This window comes from Megascapheus bottae, chromosome 1 (assembly GCF_031878675.1).
Source record: "Megascapheus bottae isolate mThoBot1 chromosome 1, mThoBot2.hap1, whole genome shotgun sequence".
Taxonomy (NCBI): Eukaryota; Metazoa; Chordata; class Mammalia; order Rodentia; family Geomyidae; genus Megascapheus; species Megascapheus bottae.
The window spans coordinates 44,110,178-44,135,328 of NC_143509.1; the positions used below are offsets into that span (position 1 = coordinate 44,110,178).

Consider the following 25,151-nt stretch of genomic DNA (forward strand, 5'->3'; position numbering starts at 1 on the left):
TTCCTAAAACTAAAAACTACACATTAAACTGACATGTGTGTAAAATTGCATGTGTGTTTATTTTTGTAAGTACAGTGCTGTGAATATGTGTCTCTCAAAGTCCATGCGTTGAGAGCTCAGTCCTCAGGTGGTATATTAATGATACTTGAGTGTCCTTGGAAATGTGCTTAGGTCATGAGGTGAAGAGATCAGGGCCTACATGAGGGGCCTGGGGCTTTGTAAGATGAGAAGTCCCAAGCTAGCACTGTCCTTCACTCTCAACTTGTGATGCCCACTACCATGTTTTAGTGTGGCAAGTAGGCCCTCACCAACGTGTTCATTCATCTTAGACTTCGAGGCTTCCAACATTAGGAACCAAATAAATAAATGCCCATGCCTGTGGTAGTCTGTTATAACAGCAGAACACGGGCTAAGGAAGAATGTGAGGAGGCTATCACCTTTAAACGCTTCTACTTGAAATGCTTGTTTGTACAATCCACTATCCCTTACTTAAGAAGATATCTTTCAGAATTTAGAACTTTTGGGAATTTATAAAGGTAATACACAGACTTCCAATTCTGGATTTGTTTGGATTTTCTTGAGGGAGAAATAAAATATGTTAAAATAATGGTTCTTGAAACATTGGCCAGCAGACAGTGAAAGACAGTGATTCCTGATTGTTTAAGGAGGGGGAGAACAAATGACTTAAAACATAAGATCATAAGCCAGCTGCTGGTGGCTCACACCTGTAATCTTAGCTACTCAGGAGGCTGAGATCTGAGCATCATGAAAAGGTAAGCCCCGATAGAGACTCATTTCCAATTAACCACTCAAAATCTAGAAGTGACGTTATGGCTCCAGTGGTAGAGTGTTAGCATTGAGCACAAAGAGGCTCAGGGACAGTATGCAGGCCCTGAGTTCGAGCCTCATGACCAACAAAAAGAAATTACTGCCTAGAGAAACTACAAGCTATGAGTCCGAAGCAGGGCTAGTGAGATATAGTTGCTCAGTCTCTCACAGTCAAGGAGACAGAGCAAGAAAGCCCATAAAGCCAAGGTTGCTGGAGTTTGCAGGAGTGAATATTAGACAGAGGAAAGAGTTCTTTAACTATGACCCACTTATGTAAGAAAAAGTACTTGAGATCACAGAAGTACCACCTACACGAATTTTAAGTGGGACCTTGTCCCAAACTGACCTACCGTCAGGAATAATGCCTATTTCTGCCAACTAGCCTGGAAGGCTTTTTAATTCACAGCTCAGCACTGAGAACACTAAGTAAGATCTTAACCTGAAAAGGGAAAACCTAAAACAAACAAAAAAAATCAAACTATTTCCTAGGATTTTAACCACATCTAGAAAAAAGCTCAAGGACTTGCAAAGAATTTTAAATATAGCCAACTCCCAACAAGGTTGAACTCACATTTGTGGCATTTGTTAAAGAATTACCAGATACACAGTGAATTAAGAAAGTATGTCATAATGAAGGAAAAAAATGCTAAAACTTTAATTGTATTCAATACGTTTATGAAGCTAGCAAAAAGATTGAATATATTGAATAAAGATATGAAAGTTAGAAAAAGACCAGAATATCTAGATTAAAACTGCAATGTCTGAAATGAAGGATGAACTAGGCAGGGTTGACAGAATGAGCATTGCCTTAATGAATTTGCCTATATAGCAATGGGAATGTTTGATTTTTCCCCCCAAACTTCTAGCAGATACATAGAAAGAAATCCGTATTTGTTCATGTAGTTACCACAGTTCAGCTGTTAAAACCAAAGGTTCTCTAGAGAGAGTTTTGAAAGGAGCCAAGTAACAGTGATGATTGACTTTTAATTTTAAGAAAATGGCCTCCTGAAGACCATAAAAGGTATTTTCAATGTTAAAAGCACTATGATGTGTATGTCATGTGACAATGCCAGTTGGACTTGGACTGCATCCCCTAATCAAATGTTTGTGTGAGGTAAGAAGGACTACCCATAGCTTCACTTCAGGTCAGACTTTGCTGCCTAATAAGTTTAGGTGCCAAAAATTGTGTTAAAGCAATCCTTTTGGTTTCAGGGCTTTTAAACAATTTGTTTAGGGCATATAGGAAAAGGGTTTGTGGACTGTTCCTATCAAGAGAAAATTTGGCAGTAGGTATTTTTTAATGTTTCTGCAAAACAGGAACTTAAAATGGAAGTTTTTTTGCCAACTGATGCATATTTGGTACCTATGACAACATTTTTGATCATTAAAAATTTGAAATCTGGGGGCCAGGAGTTTGGGCTAGTGATAGAGTGCTTGCCTAGCATGCACAAAGATCTGGGTTCAGTTTCTCTTCCCACAAACATAGAAAAAAGGCGAAAGTTGTGCTGTGGCTCAAGTGGTAGAGTTCTAGCGTGGAGAAAGCCCAAGTACAGTGCTCAGGCCCTGAGTTCAAGGCCCAGGACTGGCAAAAAAAAATAAAAATAAAAATTGAAAACTAATTGGAGGTGTGGCTCAGTAGAGTTCCTGCCAATGAGCAATAAGGGTCAGATGCTGAGTTCCAGTCCCAGTCTTGGACGAAAGAGAAAATTTTGAAAATAATCAAAATATCCCAGTAGCCCATGGTAGCTTAACTTAGTAGCAGTTACCATTGTGTTGTTAGGTTACGATTTTTATTTGCTTTCTTTGTTCCTCTTATATTTTCTCAACTTCCACAAATGAATGTATTCCTTTCATAAAAATAGAAAAATTGTGGCTTGTTTTTCAAAAGGCTAAGTGATCAGGAAGGTATTCCTATTGTTTTTAAACACTAGCTCAGATTGCTGGAATCAGGAATAATTCTATTAACAAAGATTACAGAAGTTCAGCATTATTAAGGCCATCGCTCAGTATATTCTCCACATCCCCACATCTGATGTCAGCCCACCTGGATTTTAAGTGTCTTTTAAGCTGCACTGCCTGAGGCATTTCCGGGAGGAATCCTGTTAAATGAAAAATAAGACCTTTCATGAGCACTGCTGAGCCATTTCTCCCACCACATCAAACACTCTCTGACTTAATCTCCAGAGAACAGCTTTCTCAGATAAATTGTCCACCACCACATCAAGTTCTTGGCTTGTTTTAAAAAGTCTGCAGATTCTTTCATGAGGTCACTTTTTAAGCTTAAATAACCTACTTTGCTTTGAAAATCTGTTTCCTCCCTTTTCAAAAGAGCATAGCAGGAGTTAAAATTGGATCACTTTTTGCAGGCTACATCATACATCTGGAGTGATTTCCAGAGTATTAATGTTATGGTATGTTAGAGCAAGGACTGTCAGGTGTAATTTGTGCAGACCTGCTAAATCTGAAAGGGTAGTCTGGACAGCCAGCAGTTTTGATCCCTAAGCAGAGGTGTGCTTTCTGAAGTTATTCTTGCAGTCAGAGAGGAAGGGCAAAAAATGAGCCTGCAATGTGATCCTCCTTTGAATGGTGATATGACAGTGATAGGAAATGTCTTCGTCATGTATACTGCAAGCCTTTGCAATTAGACTGGGAAGAGTTAGGAGAGTCCTGAGATCCTGAGTACAATTGCTCACCTGGTACTTAGCTCCTCTTCTCCATCATTTTAGATATAACATTTACTACTACTGAATTATTTATAGTGATAATTATGTTTTTCTTTATGAATTAATAAAAAGTAAGTATTCCAATATCACATATTAGTCTGTGCCAGAATTCACTGCAGAAACATTCTAGACTTGAAATTTTCATTGTGGGAAGTTATTTTATAAGAAATTCAATCTTTAGTTGATTCAAGATTATTCATTATTTTCTGTTTCACCTCAAGTCCATTTTCATAAATTCTGTTGTTGGAGAAATAGTGTTCATTCATTTATTTATCTATTTTGCTGATCTTTAAAAAGAACTGATATTTGGCTTTGGTAGTTTTCTCTGTTGCTTCATTTTATTTCTATTTCATTGATTTCTGCCCTTTATTATTTCCTTCCTTCTACTTAGGCTGGTTTCATTTTGCTCTTCCAATTTCTTAAATTGGAAGTATAGGTTCTTTCTTTTCACTTATTTTCCAGTATAGTATGTAAAAGTGTACATTTCTTTTATAACAAACATTTCAGCTTTATCATATAAATTTCTTTAAATTTGGAGAAAATTGATATAAACTATACATTTAAAAATGTACAAATTTAACAAATACATACATCCATGTATCCATAGCCATAGTCAAAATAATGACCTGTCTATCAACACTAAAACATTGCTTAATTTCCTAACGCACTTTCTAGAATTCTAGATAAATGAAACTATAAAATATACTTTTTAATCTGATTTCCTCTACTCAGTGTTAGTACTTGGCAACTCATCCACATTATCATATTGAGAATTCTTTCTTAAGGTGGTACTGATAGCTCATACCTGTAATCCTAACTACTCAGGAGGCTGAAATCCAGGGACTGAGGTTTGAAGCCAGCCTGAGCACACAGATATGAGAGATTCTTGTGTTCAGTTAATCATCAAAAAGCCACAAGTTAGAGGTATGGCTCAAGTGGTAGAATGAAATTAAATAAGTGAGAGCATGAGGCTTGAGCTCAAGCCATAGAAATGAGGGGGGAAAATTCTTTGCTTACAATCCACTGCAAAAAAAACAAAAATTGCTGACCATTGATTACTGCTTCAGTTGTCTAACATTAGCACCAGGCTCTAACTCTATTTAATTTCTCACTATTTTATTAAAACAAGCTTGGGCCATCTGTTCCACTTTTCCTACCTAATCATACTTTTATCTTAGCTAATTACTGCCTTTTTGATCTCCAGGAATATTCCAGGTACCTAAAATAAAATCTTCTCATTAGTACTCTGAAAATGTCTCACACTATTTTCAGTTGAATATGTAAGTTATATCAGTTACAACAATCTGAGTTTAATTATTTTGAATATGGGTCAAATATAGGTAGGCTGTAACCAAAAAGGCATTCAAGTATTTGCTGTTTGTTTTTTTTTCTTCCAGATGAAGGTGTCTCCATCATATCATCAGTCCAAAGGGGACCCTCCTGTTAAGAAGGTAATTTTTTTTGGTAGGTTGTGGGGCTTGAACTTTGGGTCTGGGCTCTGTCCCTGAGCTCTTCAGCTCAAGGCTATAACCCTACCAAGAAGGTAAATTTTTTAAACCAATAATAATTTCTTTTCTGTATTTATTCTCCTCTGTTGAAGAGCCTTCTCAAAATGACATTGTTGTTTAAGCATCTTGATGCTCTCAAGGTCTTTTTCTGATTGGATAGCGTAATGAAATGTTGTTGGAACTCTGACATTTCTAGAAGCACCAATTTAGGTTAGGATCTAGCATCAGTCTCCTGGCAAACAAGTACTGACAATATTCCAGAATTACTATCATCTGTACCAGGATTGGATGGCATCATGATATCATCATGTAACAGCACATAAAAGATATTCCAAGGAGGAAGCTAATTTCTCTTAACATGATTTCCCTCTGGATAATTGTGCCTAAAGCAAGCTAACTTTTTTGTACATACCACAGGTCTGTAGACTAAGCCTGTCATCTATGCCATTTCACTTCCTGTGTATAAACCTTGTGGCTCAGATTGGCTATGAGCTTACCTACTGCTTAATGCTACTACCACAAAATGCCAAAGACTACTTAGGAAAAAAGGGAAGTTTATTAAGCTCACAATTTTGGAGGTTCAAGTCTAAGACCTAGAGGCCCCTAGGTTTAGGCCTTAGACAAGAGTGGCAAATTCACATATTGAAGTAAGAATTCACATCATGGGCCAGGAGTTTGGCCTAGTGGTTAAAGTGCTTGCCTAGCATGCATGAAGACCCGGGTTCGATTCCTCGGTACCACATACATAGAAAAAAGCTGGAAGTGGTGCTGAGGCTCAAGTGGTAGAGCTCTAGCCTTGAGAAAGTCCAAGGACAGTGCTCAGGCCCTGAGCTCAAGCCCAGGACTGGCAAAAAAAAAAAAAAAAAAAAAGAATTCACATCATAAACCGGGAGGCAGAGTGGATAAGACCAGAGCCCCATAGTCCCTTCCAAGGGCGTGCACCCAGTAACCAAGTGTGCCCGTTAGACCTTGCCGCGAGAGGTGCTTGGTGTCTCCTAGCCTGCCATCAAGGACCAAGCTTTGATTGCATAGACCTTTGTTTGAGCACATGCAACATTTAAACCGTAGTAGAGCCTAAATCATTTTAGGCTCCACATACGTACAAGAAAGATAGTAGAAGACAGATGGCAATTGTGTTTTGTGTAAGCTCTCCTAAGTCAGCCATGGGACACACTTCTAAAATAGAGATTAAAAACATGTGCTGAGATACAACCAGACTTTGAGTTCAAAGATTTACTCTTCTGCCACTTATCTGAATGATCCTAAATAAGTAAGGCTTTCTTTTTCCACCTTAATAAAATAATAATTTTCCCTCTTGGAATTGCCCTGAAGATTAAATGAAATACTGTTTTAAGTACCTAGCACTTATGTTTGATGCATAATAAATACTCAAGCTGTTGTTGAGACTGATAATAAAACAGTCTCACAACTCTTAATCATCTGTCTTTTCCATTTGTCATGTTGTTTATCTATTTCTTTGTGCTACTTACCAAGCTAAGCATTGGTCCAGTCCTCGTTCTCAGTGACTTTGGCAGTCAATGGGAAATGACTTGAGTGATTCAATGTATCCTGTGTGCTCTTTATGGCAAAAAATTAAGAAAGAACTTAGAGGAATGATTAACTGCTCGCGTGTACTGTTTATCCAGTTACAGTGAAGACAAATTTCACCACACTGGTGACATTTACTACATAAAGGTTCATTTCAAAGTGGGTTCCTGCAGCCTGTTTTTCAACCCTGATGGTCTTCAGCTCTGTCATACACCATCAGAAATGGAGCAGCGTCACTGTTCCTCTTATAGTCCACAAGTGAAACCTTTCTAAGTCATGATTAGACACAAGTTCCAAATGGTATTCTAAGGTCAGGTTACTCATAATCCTCTCTAAGCAAAAGGTAAGATTCTGTCTAAATTATTTTATCCAATCAACATATCTTAATACCTTTTATTTTGTCAGTGAGAATGCATTTCCAGTATTCAGCAGACTTCTGCGCTGATTTTCAAAATCTTAGGTATTAGTCAATAATTAAAAAGCTGGGCTTATTTGTAGCTGCCTTTGGGAGTTTGAGTTGGCTAGCTATTCCTGAAATAAGATATCTCTCTCTCTCTCTCTCTCTCTCTCTCTCTCTCTCTCTCTCTCTCTCTCTCTCTCTCTGTCTCTCTCTCTCTGTCTCTCTCTCTCTGTCTCTCTCTCTCTGTCTCTCTCTCTCTCTCTCTCTCTCTCTCTCTCTCTCTCTCTCTCTCTCTCTCTCTCTCTCTCTCTCTCTCTCTCTTGAACCCAGGGCTTCATGCATGCTAGGCAAGCACTCTACCACTAGGCCACACTCCCAGGTCCTAGGATATTGTTAATTATGACTACCAACTACTGCTAAGTTCAATGAAGCTCAAACTAAGTATACAGACTTACTAGTTTATTGTGTCTATAGTTCCTTTAACATACTCATCATAAGAGGTGCCTAAGGCAGCTGGAGACAGGGAAGAAAAGGCTGTTTTTAGCCTTGGATAACAAAGAAAAGTGTGTTACAGGTAGACCTGGGTAGGTACAACACATTGAGGAAAATGGGAGTGAAAATCTGCTAGAGATCACAGTAGTCCCAGTCTGCAGAGGCTGCTTCTCATTGGAAGCAGGAAGGACAGTTAAAGACAGTTGTCTAAGCAAGTCTTGAGGCAATTGAAGAGATAATTCAATTTTTTTTCCCAATTCTGAGGCTTGAACTCAGAGCCTGGGCACTGTCCTTGAACACGTTTTGCTCAAGAATAGCACTCTACCACTTGAGCCACAGCACCACTTCCAACTGTTTCTGTGTATGTGGTAACCAAGAATCAAGCCCAGGGCTTGGTGCATGCTAGGCAAGCACTCTACCATTAGGCCTAAATTCAAATCTTCATAATACTTCTCTAAGTGTTCTAGGTGTCCTCTGTGTTCATAGTACCCTGAAGTAATCTCTGCCAACACATTTGATATGTTGAGGTTGCCTCTGCCTAGTCCATCACTCCTAAGACATCACCGCTGACCCAGCCATCTATCCCCAGCAGAGCAATACTGTACTGTTCTCCCCAAATCAGCACTATTCTAGTGAGATTATGTGAAGTCACTCAGAACCTTAACACCTGGTTGGGCTTCCCTGATCAGCTGTGCTTTCACTTGTGCATGTATATGTGTGTCTACATGAATGTTCTAGTTCTCAACCTTAAACTATAGTCCTTCTAAACTTGCTTTAGACCCATAACTGAAAGAAGTATTTAGTGACTACTGTGAGCTTGAACCCTGCCAAGAACTGGGCTCATGTGCTCAGAAGACAGAAGCAGTGCTCTGCAGGGGCACTGCTAACTCCTTAAGACACATCATCCACAACAGTCACATCAAGACATCACTGTTCCATTCAGCTGCCATGTGTCAGATGTATGGCACACACCACAGCATGCATTTTTTTGACAGCACTGTGTCTTTCAGGTATTCTTCTCAATTGTCCTAGACTAGGAATATTGATTTGTATAGCATATAAAATGTATATAAAACATTTCTTATGTAGTTCTTCTTAGTTGGCACTCACTGATAAGGAACCTTAGCAGAGGGTTTTGTATTTTATGGGGAAAGCCTTGCCATGCTTCTGTTACCATAACAACAGAAAATCTGTCTGTGTGTCTCAGCTGGCTGGCACCAAGGACAGGTGGCTGGTCATGTCAGGACAGTCCAGAGAAACCTGAGATACAGAAAGAACTAAGATAGGCACCACATTTCTAGTCATCATTTGGGGGTGGCTTAATAAAATATATTTGCTTTTTAATTTCTCATCTCTGATTCTTTCCTGTGAAGCTGCAAGTCCTCACCAGTGACAGCCTTTGATTGATGTCCATGCTTCTTCCTAAGAATATTTGTCTTAGAAGGACTTCTGTCGAAGTGTGACTTCAATGCTGGTACTGATTTCAAAACACAACAAAAAACACAAGGCTACAGAGGAACTTCTTTGTTATTTGCTTCTGTATAGGCTGGGTTGAAAGTGTTCACCAACCAGGTGCTGTTTTATGCTGACAGAGAAAACCCAGAGTCTTGGTTGCAGATATAGGGAGGGCACTGACTTGGAAGGAAGCACGGGCATTCTTTTTTGTGGTTTGTTTGTTGTTGGTTGTAGGGCTTGAACTCTAGGCCTAGGCACTATCCCTAAGCTTTTCAGCTCAAGACTACCGCTCTACCCCTTGAGCCACAGCATCACTTCCAATTTTCTGGTGGTTAATTGGAGATAAGAGTCTGACAATTAGCATTTAAGAATCAGATGACATCTTGGATGCTTCCAGATTTTTTGTATTAGAAAACTCATCTGTGGACATAGGTTTTCAGGTCATTAGGATCAGTCCCTAGAAGTTACTAGACAGTTTCTATCACTATAACAAAACACCTGAGACAGTAAATATATAAAGGGAAAAAAAAAACAAAACAATTACTTTGGCTCCTTGTTCTGAAGGTTCCAGTCCTGCTCTGTTTGCTTTAAACACTTGCCAAGGGAGCACAGATGTAATGAGCCACATATGCCTGGAACCAAGAAACTAGCCTGAAGGCCCAATCTCACCATTTCCCTAGAGGACATCCCCCCACTCCAGTGAACCTTCAAGTAGTTCCTACCTCCAAAAAGCCACAGCACTTTCACAAAGGGAGCCACGCCTTTAACACATAGGCTTTGGTAAGAGAGGAGGGACATGCAGTATCCAAACTATAGGAGCTACAGTTGGATTTATTTTTTCTTCTTTGCCAAATTCTTCCAAAGCACTCCCCCACTGTGTTGTCCCACAATCTCACCAGAACTTGGGTTCAGCCATTCTAATAGCCGAGTAGTGGTATTTCATTTTTGAGATTTTCTATTCCCTAATTGCTTATGATGTTGGGTATCTTTTCATATGCTTATTTGCCATCTGTCTGTCCTTTTTCATGAAGTCTTCCATGTTTTTTCAGGGGGGTTGATTTGTGTGTTTGGGGGTTTTAGTGGTACTCTTAAGGTTGATGTTATGCATCTGGCTTCTCTGATTGAGCTTATGATTTGTGGCAGCTCTTCCTAGGTGTTCCAAGCTAGCCTTCACCTCACTAAGTAGCCCAGGCTGGCCTCACCTCCCAGTCCTTCTGCCTTAGCTTCCAAGTGCTGGAATTACAAACATAAACCACCAAGCCTGGCTCTACCAGTTAAACATGGAAGCATTGCTCCCTTGCTTACTTCCTGAGGTATTATTGCTATGCCTAGTGCTTCCATTAACATTGCAGACTCAACGATCAGGGTGATTATTTATTACCTTCTCTCACTTCATTAGCTCAATAAAGCTTTGCTTCTACACATTCCCTTTGTGTAAATGTGACGTATATAAAATACAGACATGTCTGTCATAGGCCCAATGTTCTGCTACATGCATATAATTTTATGTAGTTACTTTCTTAATCATGACAAGAAAAGAGGAAAATAGGCATTTATACTGTATCTCACAATTACAGAATTATCTTTTCCAGATCTTGTCTTTTTTTAATGGGGATTTAAATAAGCCATTGGAATCACTTGCTTTCCTGCTGAAGAGCCTTCATTTGTGACTTTTGCTAGGTTGTTCTGCTAGAAGCAGATTGTCAGATTATTTTATTTGTCAAGGAAAGAGAGTCTGTTTCACTGTTGGTTTTAAAAGACAGCTTTAGTGGATCTGGGATTTATGATTGGCAGGTTGTTCTTAGAACATTTCAGATGTTACTGTACTGCCTTTTTTCAGTCTTCTCTGGAACTCTCACTACTCATTCTGGTGATACTCAGGTTTCCCCAAGGCTCTGTGCATTAGTCCTCGTTCTTTTTTTTCTTCAGTTTGCATAATCTATATTGACCTATCCTCACAAGATTTCCAATTAAAAATCTTTTATCAGTTTACTTGCACAAACTATTTTCTAGTCCAAGCTATGATGCAGACCCTTTAGTGGGTTTTTATTTTGGCTGTCACCATCTCCTCCACACATCAGTAAGTGATGTCAGCCCCTCCATGTGGTCTTTGCTCTGTGTCTATTCCCTGACTCCCTATCCCTGCCATCTGGGCTTTTCCATCCCCACCTCCCCTAGTGCTTAGAAAATAGGTGTGGCTCCCTGCTGCTAGCAAAATTAAGTCTAAATAGTGCTGTTACTGCTTCCTGGTTTGGTTGGATTTTTTGAGACCAGGTCTGGCCCCTATGGGGTTGTTGTTGGCTTAGGAAGGAGAAGGGGGTGTGGTTGGTTTTTATTGGAGTTGAACTCAGGGCACCACTCACTCCCTCCCTTGGCTTTTTCACTCAAAGCTGGCACTTTTGGAACCACACCTCTAACTCCTAGCCTTCAACTTCAGATCTCCTTCCTCATCCTCCCAAAAGGTAGCATTAACAGACCCACCAGACCTTTCTACTCATGGCCTCACAGTCTGAGCATTTTTGCTCACAGCTGGCAATCTACCACTTGAGCTATGCCTTCAGTCCATCTTTTTGCTTGTTAATTAGAGATGTCTCACATATTTGTCAGACCAACCTCGTTCCAAACTGACCCTTAGATCTCAATCTCCTGAGTAGCACCTGGACTTGGCTGGCAAAACTTTGGCTATATCAGCAATGTACATTCCATCTTCATCCTCTCCTCTTTCCTTCTTCTTTAACCAAAGGAAACTAATTTTTCCTAAGTATAACCTATATGAGTACAGACCCATATAGAACAAATCTGCTGTCAAGATGAAAGCTGCTCTCAAGATTATCCAGTAAATTTTTCATCACAGATATTATGAACCACTCAGTTGTACAATTTCTATATAATTCCTTTTGTCATCCCTCTACTTAAAAGTTTAATTCACTTTTGTTTTTCTAGCTTCTTATGGTAGAAGCTTATACCACTAACATTCAGTCCTCCTCTTCCTCCTCCTCTTTCTACTCCTCTTCCTCCTGTGCCAGTACTGGAGCTTGACCAGGTCTGGGTACTGTCCCTTAGCTTTTTCTCTTAAGGCTGGTGCTTTACCACTTGAGCCACAGCTCCACTTCTGATTTTTTGCTGGTTAACTGCAGATAAAAGTCGTGTGGACTTCTCTGGCTTCTAACTAAGATCCTGAGATCTCAGCCTCCTGAGGATTGTAGGTGTGAGCCACCAGCACTTAGCTAGACTTCTTAAAGGAAATGTAAAGCTCTCAACCACCATCTAAGCACTGCTGTAGCTGTGTCCCACAAATTTTGTTGTGTTATGATTCACTTTGAAATAGTTTCTAATTTACCTAGTGATTTCTACTTTTACTTACTGGTTATTTACAATTACAGTGTTTTAATTTCTAAGTATTTATTACTTCTCTAGGTATTTTCCTGTTATAGGTTTCTGATTTAATTCTTTTCTGAGACAGCATAACCCAGAAGATGATTATCTCTGGAAAGCCACTGGGATTGCTTTCTATTACCAAGCATATGATCTAAGTAAACATAACTTATATACCAGATAAAAAAAAAAGAAAGGTTAATTTTGTCTCTTGAAAGCAGCCTTTAACTGTGTTTTTCTCCTTTAATTTAATCTGACAATCTTTACCTATCAAATAGAAAGTTCAGTCGCCTTAACATTTAATGTAACGACTATATTAATTTCTGTCATTTAGTTACCTTTTTTTTGCTTTCTGTTCATTTTGTTTTGTTGCTGTTTTGCTTCTGCATTTTGCAGTTTTGTTCTTTGTTGCCTTTGAGTTCATTTGAATATTTTTAATGTTTCACTTGAGCTTAGGGCCTGAGCACTATCCTTGAACTTTCTCAAGACTAGAGCTCTACGACTTGAGCCTCAGCACCACTTCCAGCTTTTTTCTATGTATGTGGTACCGAGGAATCAAACCTGGGTCTTCGTGCATGCTAGGCAAGCACTCTACCACTAGGCCAAACTCCCGGCCCTGAATTTTGAACATTTTTACATTTATTTTTATTCTTTTATTTCCTTTATCGCTATACATCTTTAGCTTATACCTTTAGTTGTAGATTTTGAGATTATAGGATGCACCCTTCCTTTATCACAGTCTAAGTTTGTATTTTACTATCTAACAAAAAAATAAAGGATCCTTGCAAGGCTGTAAGTTCATTTATTATCCTCCCATCTTTTTCTGTTTCACAGTATTGATTTCCCTATTCAGATTCTCCCAATGCATTCATTTGTTAGGCAGATCTTCAGATATATTTATAAAATATCTTTAAATTTTACCATTAATTTTGGCACATATTTAGTAAAATACTTTATCCTCTAACACAAATCTCTCTCATTTGAGTCATCTGTTCTTCTTGCCTGTGGGTAGCACTTTCCTCTATGTATTTACTTGACTATGGCCGGGCATTGTTGGTGCTGCCTTGTTGGGCACTGTGTTTGTTGTCTTCCTTTAAGTTTTGTTCCGGAAGACTATCAGTTACTGCCAATCAAATTCATGTTTAGAAGCTTTTTTAATTTTCATTTGGTGCCAGTACTAGGACTTAAACTCAGTGCGTGGGCACTGTCCCCTAGCTTTTTCCCCCAAGGCTAGTTAGTGTTCTATGACTTGGACTACACTGCTACTTCTAGCTTTTTTTTTTTTTTTTTTTTTTTTGGGTGGGTCATGGGGCTTGGACTCAGCCTAGCACTGTCCCTGTGCTCTTCAGCTCAAGGCTACTGCCCTACCCTTGAGCCAAGCTCCACTTCCCATTTTCTAAATGTAAAATTGGAGATGAGTTTCAGGTCCTTTTGTGCCCTGGCTGCCTCTGAACCTTGATCCTCCGATTTCAGCCTCCTGAGTAGCTAGGATTACAGGCGTGAGCCACCCCACCCGGCTCACTTCTGGCATTTTAACGGTTAATTGGAGATAAGAGTCTTAAAAACTTTCCTGTCTAATCTGGCTTCAAACCACAATTCTCAGAACTCAGCCTCCTGAGTAACTAGGATTACAGGTGTGAGCCACCCGTACCTGCCTTTAATTTACATCTTCTTCACTCTCTGCTTCCTTTCTCCCAATACCAAGTGCTGCAGAGAAGTAATCACAATGTTTTCTCTTTCAGACAGCAAATTGCTACCTAAAATGACTGCAGTCAGCACAGGCTTCCATAATTTTCCCTTTGGTTTGTAATCACATTAACTTATGTTGGGGTTTGCTATTTTAGGATTAAACCTGTTCTTCCAGTTGCTTCTGTCTTCATTCCTCTTATCAAGTCTGTGTCTGTTTAAGCTGGGCGGCAAGAGCACCACTACTCAACCTATGTCCACAGTCAGGATTCTTGCAGAAAAAATCCTCAAGTTCTGTGCCCTGTAGAAGAGCTCGTTGTCATAATTGCAGCTCCCACCAGCCCCGCTGAAGATAACAGCCAGTTAGATAAATCAGCGGGTGAGAAGCCTTAATTACATGTACAAAGTCAGTGCTTGCCCTGTTTTGATGTTTTTTTAAATAAGTCCAGGTGCTTGGCCAACAATCAAACAAATGGTGGGGTGGGCGGTATTTCTGACCAGCAATAGAAAGATGCCACCCCACTATAGGAAGCTTGCTTTGTCACTGCTTCCTGTAACTATAAGTCTTTCTAAAGGATTTGTTTGTTTTTGTTTTTGTTTTTGTCAGTCCTGGGGATTGAACTCAGAGCCTGGGCACTGTCCCTGAGCTTCTTTTGCTCAAAGCTAGCTCTCCACCACTTGAACCACAGTGCCACTTGTCACTTTTTCTTCTTTATATGGTACTGAGTAATCAAACCCAGGGTTTCATGCATTCTAGGCAAGCACTCTACCCCTAAGCCACATTCCTACCTCCTCTCCAGAGTTTTGTTGTTGTTGTTGTTGTTGGATCTTCCTCTTCTGACAAAAGGAGAAAATAATTATGGAATGACAAAAACATATCATGTAAGATGTATCCTCTGTGTTGCATAGGATGGGGCACTGGAGAAGAAGCAAGATCAGGGGGTGCCAGCCTCAGTGCCCTCTGGCTCATCTCCCAGTACTATCATAGTCATTTTTGTGGGAAGTGGCGCATCTTTGTGACCTGACATCACTGCAGAGGAGGTGGCAAGGGGCAGCCACAATTACCTTGTAATCTCTTCCCATGACTGAGAGGCAGGTTTCCCCAAAGGCCCCTCCCCACCTAATAAGTCATTTCCCCCCACCTAATAAGTCATTTCCTGGCAAGGTAACAGACATTCTACTTTAGGTATCTAAAGCTTCAAACTCCATTGTACAGCTGCCAGATAATTTTTTTTATTATTCTAAAACATTTTTATTGGGGTTTGGCCTAATGATAGAGTGCTTGCCAAGCATGTACAAAGACCTGGGTTCAGTTCCTCAGTACTACATACATAGAAAAAAGAAGAAGTGGTGTTGTGGCTCAAGTGGTAGATCTCTAGCCTTGAGAAAGCTCAAGGACAGTGCTCAGGCCCTGAGTTCAAGCCCCAGGACTGACCAAAAAAAAATTATTAACACTGATTTTTTTTTTACATTAGATAAATTTCTTTTTTTTTGCCAGTGTCAGCACTTGAACTCACAACCTGAGCACTGTTCTTGGGCTTTCTCAAGGGTAGAGTTCTACTACTTGAGCCTCAGCACCCCTTCTGGCTTTTTCTATGTATGTGGTACCTTGGAATTGAATCTGGGTCTTCATGCAACTAGGCAAGTACTCTACTACTAGGCCAACCTCCCAGCCCTGGGGTACATATTTTTACATGAAATTGCTTACAGTCCATAACTCCCAGCCCAGATAAATATTTTTAAAAATCCACTTATGAGCTGAAGAGTTCAGGGGCAGCACCCAGGCCCAGAGTTCAAGCCCACAACCAACCAAAAAAAAAAAAAGATCCACTTATTAAAAGCATAATGAGGTCATCAAATTTGTTGGGGGAGGGGGAGCAGGTATGGTCCTGGGGCTTGAACTCAGGGCCAAGGCATTGTCCCTGAGCTTCTTTTTGGTCAAGGCTAACACTCTACCACTTCAGGCACAGCACCACTTCCAGCTTTTTCTGTGTATGTGGTACCAAGGAATTGAATCCAGGGCTTCATGCATGCAAGGCAATCATTTTACCACTAGTCCACACACTCAGCCCGAGATCATAAGCTTTTACCACCACAGATTTTCCTCGAGGTTTTGCCTTTCAAAGCCTGTTAGATAGGAGTAGTCTAGAGTGAGCAGGTATGTCATATGGCTTTCAGACACTTTGGATCAATTTTGTGTGAAAGAGGGTGCAAAATGAGCAGATAAACATGAAAAATGTATTTATGTCCTCTATGTAATGCCAGTGTTTTGTGGTGTTGAGCTGATGGGTGTCTCTGCCAGAGGCCCTTGAAGGCCCAGCACCAACCCCCAGAGAGCAGGCAGCTGTGATTGCCCCTGGGGAAGCCCAACGTGCTGACACATTCCCAGAACATGAGTTTGTCAAATATGCCTCTCACAAACTCTGTTTGAAAGTGTGAGACTTCATTCCCTTATGTGTAAATTAGACCTCATCAGGCTAATGTTTAAAACTGAAAATAGCTAAAATAAGGAACCAGTGGGCAAAGGGAAACTGAGTTTTCTCCATTCCCTTCTCTTCCCTTCTCTCACATTTCCTTCATTTTTACATGAGATGGTTTGCATGGAGGATGTCTGCACAGCAAATGTGTGTCACTAATGAGCGGTGTCAGAGCCAAGTTGAGAATTCGTTCTGCGATGGCACCGGGAGTTCAAGAGCACCCTATGCACAGAATCCTTCTGCACCGGCCAGGCAGCCTCGCACTGCCTCTGTAGAGCTTTGGTTGTTTTTAGTTGGTTCTAGGGCCAGAACCCTATGGCTTCAGTTATTTCTGTCTCTATTTCCCTCTTTCCCTCCTCCTCCTCTCCCCCCACCCCCTTTTCTCCATACTCTCTTTTTCTCTCTTCCCTCATCCTTTTGGGTAGCCCTGCTGGGATGAACTTGAGAGGAAAGAGAGCAGAATCTAAAAGATGTCCTGAGGCCAGCAATCTTAGAAGACTGTGGCCAAGGCTCTGTGAGCACAGTGAGCCCTTCTCTTCCTTTGACACCATCTTTTGTGTTCCTTAAAAGTGACTTTGTCAGGCTTCCTCCACACTGATCCTAAGGCTATGCCAGGCAAAAGAAATACCTGGAACTGGACTGCCTCATTTCAGATCTGTGCTCCACCAGCCATCAGAATAACTTGTTTGGCCCAATACTGAACCCAGCCCTCAGTTTCTTGGACTACAAAGTAGCCATTTAAATGACAGCACATACCATCACATGACTGTGGTTCATGTTTGTAATCCCAGCCACTCAAGAGAATGAGACCTGAGAATTGTGGTTCAGAGCTAAGCCAGGCAGAAAAGTCCAAGAGACTCCATCTTCAAATAATCAGCAAAAAGCCAGACTAGAAGTGTGGTAGAGAGCCAGCTAAACAAGCTGAGTATGAAGTCCTAAATTCAAGTCATTCTGCATCACATGAGTATAAAGTCCTAAATTCAAGTCATTCTGCATCACACGCGCGCGCACACACACACACACACACACACACACACACCACTCTACCTCTCAGAGCTTCTTAATGACTGGTGAGATAGTACCTGTAAAGTTCTTGTGACCGTAGCTGGCAGTAGCAGTTCTGCATGAACTGTTGCTTTGGGAAAGAGATGCTCATATCTCAGAGGGTTTCAGCCAGCATTTTCCCACCTCTGCTGTGAGAGGCCACGCTGTCACTAGCATTCAGAGTTCCTGCTCATTTCCCTTGTCTGTCTAGGCAGTTTAGAAACTTGTGTGTATTTATTATTTCATTACCTAAGTCATTATTGCCTGTAACCTGTGGCGAGTTTTGTAATATTAGGATGGGGGAATGCTGGATTGTGGTGAGCCCTTTAGGAAAGGTGTCCCTTATTCACAGAGGGAAGCAGCTGTGGTTTGCTCTCATCTCTGAAGCCACAGTTTCATTTTAGGCAAGAGCTATAAATAGTTACGACGTCTGCTTTGCAATAGCTTAGGATAGGAGCCCTGTAAAAGATCATAGGATTAACAGATTTGAAACTGAAGTTGAGAGCAGGCAGGAGGAGACATGTGGGAAATAGCATTCTCCATCCATTCATACTACTACAAAGAACTGCAGCAATGCTTATAGAAGGCATGACAGGAGATGGTGTAGACACAGGGTACGGAGCATCTCAAGGAAGATGCTCAAACTGGCTTGACTTGCTTGTGCGTTCACATAGGAAGACTATTAGAGAATGAAATGTTGGGATTTGGATTTCAGGATCTTATTTGTGGTAGAGAATAAGAAATGAACAAGCAGAGCTCAGTCTTCAGAGACTGTCCGTGTCTATGTGTGCCTTGGGAGGCATCACATCCAGAGTCCTCAGAATTATTATTGTCCTGTTATGCCCAGCCTTCTTGGCAGCAGTGATCAGGTTGCTTGCCTGTCAAGGAGCTCAATATGATGGTTAAGAGGTTTGGATCCTAGGAGCCCTGGTTTCACTTGTCTTCTTCCTTCCATCGGATGTAATTATACCTCTCACTTCCACCACATCTGTGAGTCACTGGGCTTTGAAATGTGCTGGCATGTTTGCACTCTCCCTGGGGCTCTCATAGATCATCAGGACCTAATTTTCCATCGGATTTGCTTCAATGCAGAGTATCACAAGGTCACTGCCAGTGCTGTCACTGTTTCTCCCTCTGATGTTCATCTATAGTTTTAATTTTCAGCTTTTATCACTGGACTTCATTACATGAGAAGACAGAAATTTAGTCTGAACATCGCATCATTTTTTCCTTCTCTTGCAACGGGTATATAATTTCTAGTTCATTCTATGCCAAGGAACTGGAAGGGTTGGAAATGCTGGAAAGGGTGTTGGATGTTTATGTATTTTCCAAATTGAGATTTGTGTTCAGATTTTTGTTCCTCCACTTTTATGTGTAACCTTGATAGTGCAAACCCATTGCTCTGTAAAGCCTCTCTAGACTAAAACTACTTTGCCTTCAAGGCTATCATGAGTCTCTCTGACAGTACTTCTAGTTCGTTGTCCTTGTTTGCTTCTGATTATGCAATAAAAGCCATGATTAGCCTCAATAAATTACAATTTTCCTTAAACTTTCATGACTCTTGGGTGCCTCTTATCTCAAAGTGCCCACATGATATAATGTAGCTTAACATGATGTTGTCCTGTAATAAACTGGCACATAGGCCCTGGAGAGTGATATGACCTATTCAGGTTATACAGAGAGGTATGACAAGATGAGGCCAGTAGCCAGACACGGATGGCTCATAGCTATAAGAAATCCTATCTGCTGAGCAGGCTGAGATCAGAGGATCACAGTTTGCAGCTAGTCAGAGTGGCAAAATCTACGAGATACTTTATAATCTACAGGTAACTACCAAAAAGCCAGAAGTGGATCAAGTAGTAGAGCACTCATCTTGAGAAAATAAGCTCAGGGACAGCACCCAGGCCCTCAGTTCAAATCCCAGGACCAACGCAACAAACGTTAAAATTAAAAAGAAAAAAGAAACAAACACATGCATCACAGTAATTGCTGTCATTTATTAGACATCGAACAGGCAAGCTCCAAGCCTATACATTATCCTCACAACAATTTTGCAAAGTTGAGTGTTACTGGTAACAAAACAGAGAAGCTGAATTCTGCCCAGAGGCATTCATCATGAATCCAGGTTGAAGCAGGTCTGTCAGAGCTGCCCCATGCTCTTCTGCATTGCAGACGATTTATGGAGGCTCCAGAGAATCAGAAGTAGAAAAGCAGCTTACTTGCTCTCTCAGCCCTTTATCCATTTGATGGGCAGGAAATGATTCCACAGCTGCTGAGCACCAAGCAGTGCTGGACACTGGTTGAACAGACCTGTCCCTCTTCTGCAGCACCCCACTCCTATCTCCTAGCCTTACCAATTTGCCCATACCCTGGGCTTTCATTCCTCTTGCTTCTGCATGCATGGACGCATTGGGATGAGGTTCAGGTGGCAGTACTTCATAATGGAGACTGGTGCTGAGTGCTCTTCACACCTTCCTGGTACTAGTGTGTTACGAGAACAGAGTCCTGGGTATATTCTGCATGTACTCCCTTCTCTCATCTTCTCTACCACTTCACTCCCTGTGGCTCTGCCCATTCACCCCAGGTTCCCCTAAACAAAAACCACCCACTTCCAAAAGAACAAGCAGCTTCCTAAGATTGTGCTGCTAGTAATTATTGGAGCCAGGGCCAGACCTTGTGCAGAGCACAGATTCCTGCCCCAGACTGCAGCATCACCAGCCCTGGGGGAGCAGCCCTGGCCCAGCCAGCAGGCCTCAGGCATGCCCAGTGGCAGAACCACAACAGAAAGAGACACTTAACCACAGCCCCACTCATTTGGTAAATTTAGCACCTTCTTAAAGAGTTGGTGCTTGTATTTTATAACATTTGAAAAGAATTCTTTCCCCAAACCTGGGTTAAGCAAAATAAAATTGATAGTTTGGCTAAGACACAAGACAGAGTCCCAAGGTCTTGAAAATAGATTCTGCTGCTACACTTACAGTCAGCAATTTAGTGAATCAGCATTTGGGGTCCTGAGCACTGAGGATTGATCTGATCATTGGAGGGCTTGCAGCCCAGTAAGAGAGATACGGGGACACACCCAACTCAGAGTGGGGGGAGGAGAGAGAAAGCAGGCTTGCTGGGTCATGTGGAAGCAGGGAGGAGTAAACTTGTCCTTTGACAGACTTGGGGCCCCAGGGGAAGTGTTCAGGAGGGCTCGAGCTTAAACTTCCGAGTATAATTTGTACCAAATGCTGTAATTTCAGAGACATGTAGATGGTGTCAGAGCTTATTTCCACAAGGCCTGCCCTGGCAAACAGGCACTGGATGGTCAGTAACCTCTTCAGTTCTTTTTTATCACTATTGGAGACGGTGAAATCTTTTTGTGGGGTCTCAGTGCCCTGGAATCAGTGAAGCATTAGGTTCTTTTTCACTTATTATTTATCTTTGTACTTTATGGCCTGATGTAGTAGGGTTTCCTGGCACATCTGTTGAAGCATAGAGGCTTTGATGGGACAGGAGCCAGTTCCATGGGCACACAGGGCTGCATAAGCAGGGCATTGCCTACTCACAGACCTTCTGTAAACATTTGTTTTTCCAGGGATTCTGTGTCTCCCCCATCTAGCCTCCATCTCTTAAGCCCATCAGAACTGTGGACAAATCCATATCATAATGATTTATTGCAGTCTCTTGAGATCCTTTCAAAAATTATCTTACCCTAAAAATACTTCTGGGAAGAATTTCAAGGCAGCTGAACACTTATGAAGCCCCTGGCACATCTACAGTTCTGTTTTCCCTCAAATGACTTTTTTTTTTGGCCAGTCCTGGGACCATGTGTGGCTCTGTCCGTACGTGAGTCCTACCTGCCTAGAGTTCTGGGGCACCCCCAGAAGTCAACCGGAAGGTGATCCTTAAGCCCAGGGACAATGGATGAGTCTTGTTATGAGAAGGAACCTGTCACCAGCAGTTATTCCACACATGTAGAACAACTGTATTTTTCAACTTATGAGGATGCAATCATTAGAAAATAGCCTTCTTGTGGGCATCAGAGGCTCGTGCCTGTAATCCTATATACTCAGTAGGCTGAGATCTGAAGATTCAAAGCCAGCCTAAGCAGGAAATTCCGTGAGACTCTTACCTTCAGTAAACTATTTGAAAAAAATAAATGAAAAGCTATAAGTGGCTCTGTGGCTCAAATGGTAGAGTGCACACCTTGAGCAAAAAGAATCTGGGACTGAGCCAGGTGCAATGGCCCCCACGCCTGTATCCTAACTACTCAGGAGGCTGAGATCTGAGGATCAAGGTTCAAAGCCAGCCCAGGCGCAAAAGGACCTGAGACTCATTTCCAGTTAGCCTCTAGAAAACGGGAAGTGGGGCTTGGCTGAAGGGTAGGACTGTAGCCTTAAGCTGAATTGCTCAGGGACAGCACTCAGGCCGAGTTCAAGTCCCATGGCCCACAAAAAAAAATAAAACCCCACAGAATCTCAAGTCCTATCCTAGACCTGCTGACCAGAATCTTCTTCCCTGCCCTCTCCCCACCCCTGGATGGGAGACAGGGTCTCACTTTTTACCCCAGGCTGGCCTCAAACTCACAATTCTCCTGCCTTAGCCTCCCAAGTGCTGGAGTCATAGGCAAGCACAACTGCACCCAATCAGAATCCACATTTTAACAAGAACCCCCCAATGGTCTCATGGACATTAAATTTTGAGAGATTACTGTGTCAGAAAACATGAACTGGATCATCATGTGAGAGTTCTGCAGTCCTGGTGCTTAAACTCAGTGTCTGGGTGCAGTTTCGGGTGGGGGGGGCGGTTTGTTCAGGGTTAGTGTTCTATTTGAGCCCCAGCTCCATTTCTGACTTTTCGTGATCAGTTGAAGAGCCTCATGGACTTTTATGCTTGGGCTGGCTTCAAACCATGATCTTCAGATTGCAGCCTCTTGAGTAGAATTACAATTGTTGCCCAGCAATGTGACTCTTTTTAAAATATAATATTGTTATTATTAAGATTTTGAACAGAAGGATTTCCATTTCATGATCAGGTAATGAGTACACTTCTTTTTGGATAATATCATCCCCTTGCTTTCACCTAACCCTAACCCTAACCCTAACCCTCTCATCCCTGCTCACAGTTACACAGTTCATTTTCCACATAGTGTCTACTGAACTGTAACTGCATTTGTTCCTCCCTTTTTCCCTCCATTCCTGCCTCTCCCCCTTTGCCTCTTCTATAAAAAGACCAAAGGAGAAGGAAGGAAGGAAGGAAGGAAGGAAGGAAGGAAGGAAGGAAGGAAGGAAGGAAGGAAGGAAGGACGGAAGGACAAAAATACTACCACCACAAACAAAAAATTCCTGGAATTTGTTTGTATATGTAGTATTTTACATATTCAAAGGAATTATGCCTTTTGAGTTCCTCCCCTAAGAGAGTCCTCTTTTAGTCTTACTGTTTGTTTACAAATACCTAATAAGTTACCATGTCCAGTTGTATTTTAGATATAATTTCCACATATGAGAAAAACCATGTGCTTGTTTGCCACTCTGAGCTTGGCTTACCTCACTTAACAAGATTTGTTCTAGGTCCATTCATGTGACATATATTCTTTTTAATGAATGAGTAAAATTCTATTGTGTATAGGTACACATTTTTTATCCATGCACCCACACATTGTGTAGAGCATCTGGGCTATTTCCATAACTTGACTATTGTGAATAGTGCAGCAGTGAACATGAGTGTGCAAGTATCTTTACTGTATCCTAACCTGTGATGTTATGGATTTGGCTAGGTCGTGGGGAAGATGTATGTTTAATTTTTGAACCATCTCCAAACCTCCTTCGAGAGTGGTTGTACTAGTTTACATCCCCACCAACAGTGCAGTAGGGTTCCTTTTTTCCTACATCCCCACTAACATTTATAACTGAAAAATCTTGATGCTGGTTAGTCTTAGCAGGATGTTGATTTTTCACTTCCTTCATGGCCAGAGATGTTCAGTATTTCTTCATGTGTTTATTTGCTATTCTTACCTCCTTCTGAGAAGTCTCTCTTAAGCTCCTTTGCCTATTTATTGGTTGGTTTATTAGTAGAGGTAGGGTTAATTCCTTGAGTTCCTTGTGTATTTTGGACATTAGGTCTTTGTCAGATGGATTGATGGTGAAGATCTATTGGCCGTCTTTCTCGTTTAGTAACTATTTCCATTGCTGTGCAGAAACTTTTGTTTTAGTTTTTTTCTAATTTTTATTGTTATCATAAAGATGATGTAAGAGGAGTTAGTTACATACGTCAGGTAAAAGAGTATATTTCTTTTGGGACAGTGTTATCCCTTCCCTCACTCTCTCCCAGTTTTTTACTCCCATCTCCACCTCCAAGTTGTATAGTTCATTTTGAACAGTGTCTAGTGAGTACCACTGCTGTATCTGCTTCCCTTCTCCTTCCATTTCTATGCCTCCCTTTATCCTTCCCAAGACAAATAAACAAGATGAAAAGAAAACAAAAGCAGCAACAAAGAAAAGATTCATTTCCATTTGTTGAAGTTCATTCTGATAATATTATTTTTAAATGATCAGAGGCACATAGGCATCGTGCCTTTGTGTTCTTCCTTTAAGAGGATTTTAGTCTCTCTGTGAATGCCTAGAATCCTGAATAAGAAATTTTATTTCAATATAGTCTCATTTGTCAAGTCTCTCTGCTTTTTACCGTGGCCCTGGGGTGCTTTTCAAAAAGTTCCTGCATATGCCTATTTATGTTTCTCTAATTCCATCTTACAGTAGTTTTGAAATTTCAGGTCTTATGTTAAGGTCTTTATCCACTGTGAATTGATTTTGGTGCACAGTGACAAACAGGGATCCAATTTTAGTCTTCTGTGTATGGATATCCAGTTTTCTCATCACCAATTATTGAACGGGTTATCTTTTTCCCACTATATATTTTTGGCTCCCTTGACATGACTCTATCACTTCCTAAAAATGCTTATACTGATTGTACAATATATCTAATACAATACGAAAGTAAGGAAGTCTTGGGTTTTTTTTTTTCTTCTTCTGCCAGTTCTGGGCTTGAACTCAGAGTCTGAGCACTGTCCTTGGACTTTTTCAAGGCTAGAACTCTACTACTTGAGCCTCAGCACCCCTTCCAGCTTTTTTCCATATATGTGGTACCGAGGAATCGAAAACCCCGGTCTTCGTGCACGCTAGGCAAGCACGCTACCTCTAGGCCAAACTCCTGGCCCCAGAAGTCTTGGTTTTTAAAAACTGCATGCAAGATGTCTGGAGTTTGGCCTAGTGGTAGCATGCTTGCCTAGCGTGCACGAAGACCCGGCTTCAATTCCTCATACATAGAAATGCTCGAAGTGGTGCTGCGGCTCAAGTGATAGAACTCTAGCCTTGAGAAAGCCCAAGGACAGTGCTCAGGCCCTGAGTTTAAGCCCCATGACTGGCAAAAAAGAAAACTGCATGCATGTCTGTGGAAAATAATCTAAACGAGGGTTGTCATAAGCACTTACTGCTTCCATGCAGCAAACCATTTAGAGCCTACTGCATTTCCTATGGAGAGAAATGAAAAAGAACACAAGGACAGGTGTTAGTTCAGGCCATTTGTTCAGCTACTCAAGATGCTGAGTCACAAAGGTCATGAGTTTTAGGCC

The 25,151-nt window shown here is 41.2% G+C and overlaps 1 protein-coding gene across 3 annotated transcripts in view; it reads left to right on the forward strand.

Annotated features, from left to right (window-relative positions):
• Vps8 (VPS8 subunit of CORVET complex) overlaps positions 1-25,151 on the forward strand; it is a 231,930-nt gene that overhangs the window by 200,365 nt on the left and 6,414 nt on the right. For all 3 annotated transcript variants that reach the window (XM_090343220.1, XM_090343238.1, XM_090343229.1), the window contains one exon: positions 4,949-5,002. In XM_090343220.1, the coding sequence (XP_090199346.1) occupies positions 4,949-5,002 (54 nt within the window). The remainder of the gene's footprint in view (positions 1-4,948; positions 5,003-25,151) is intronic.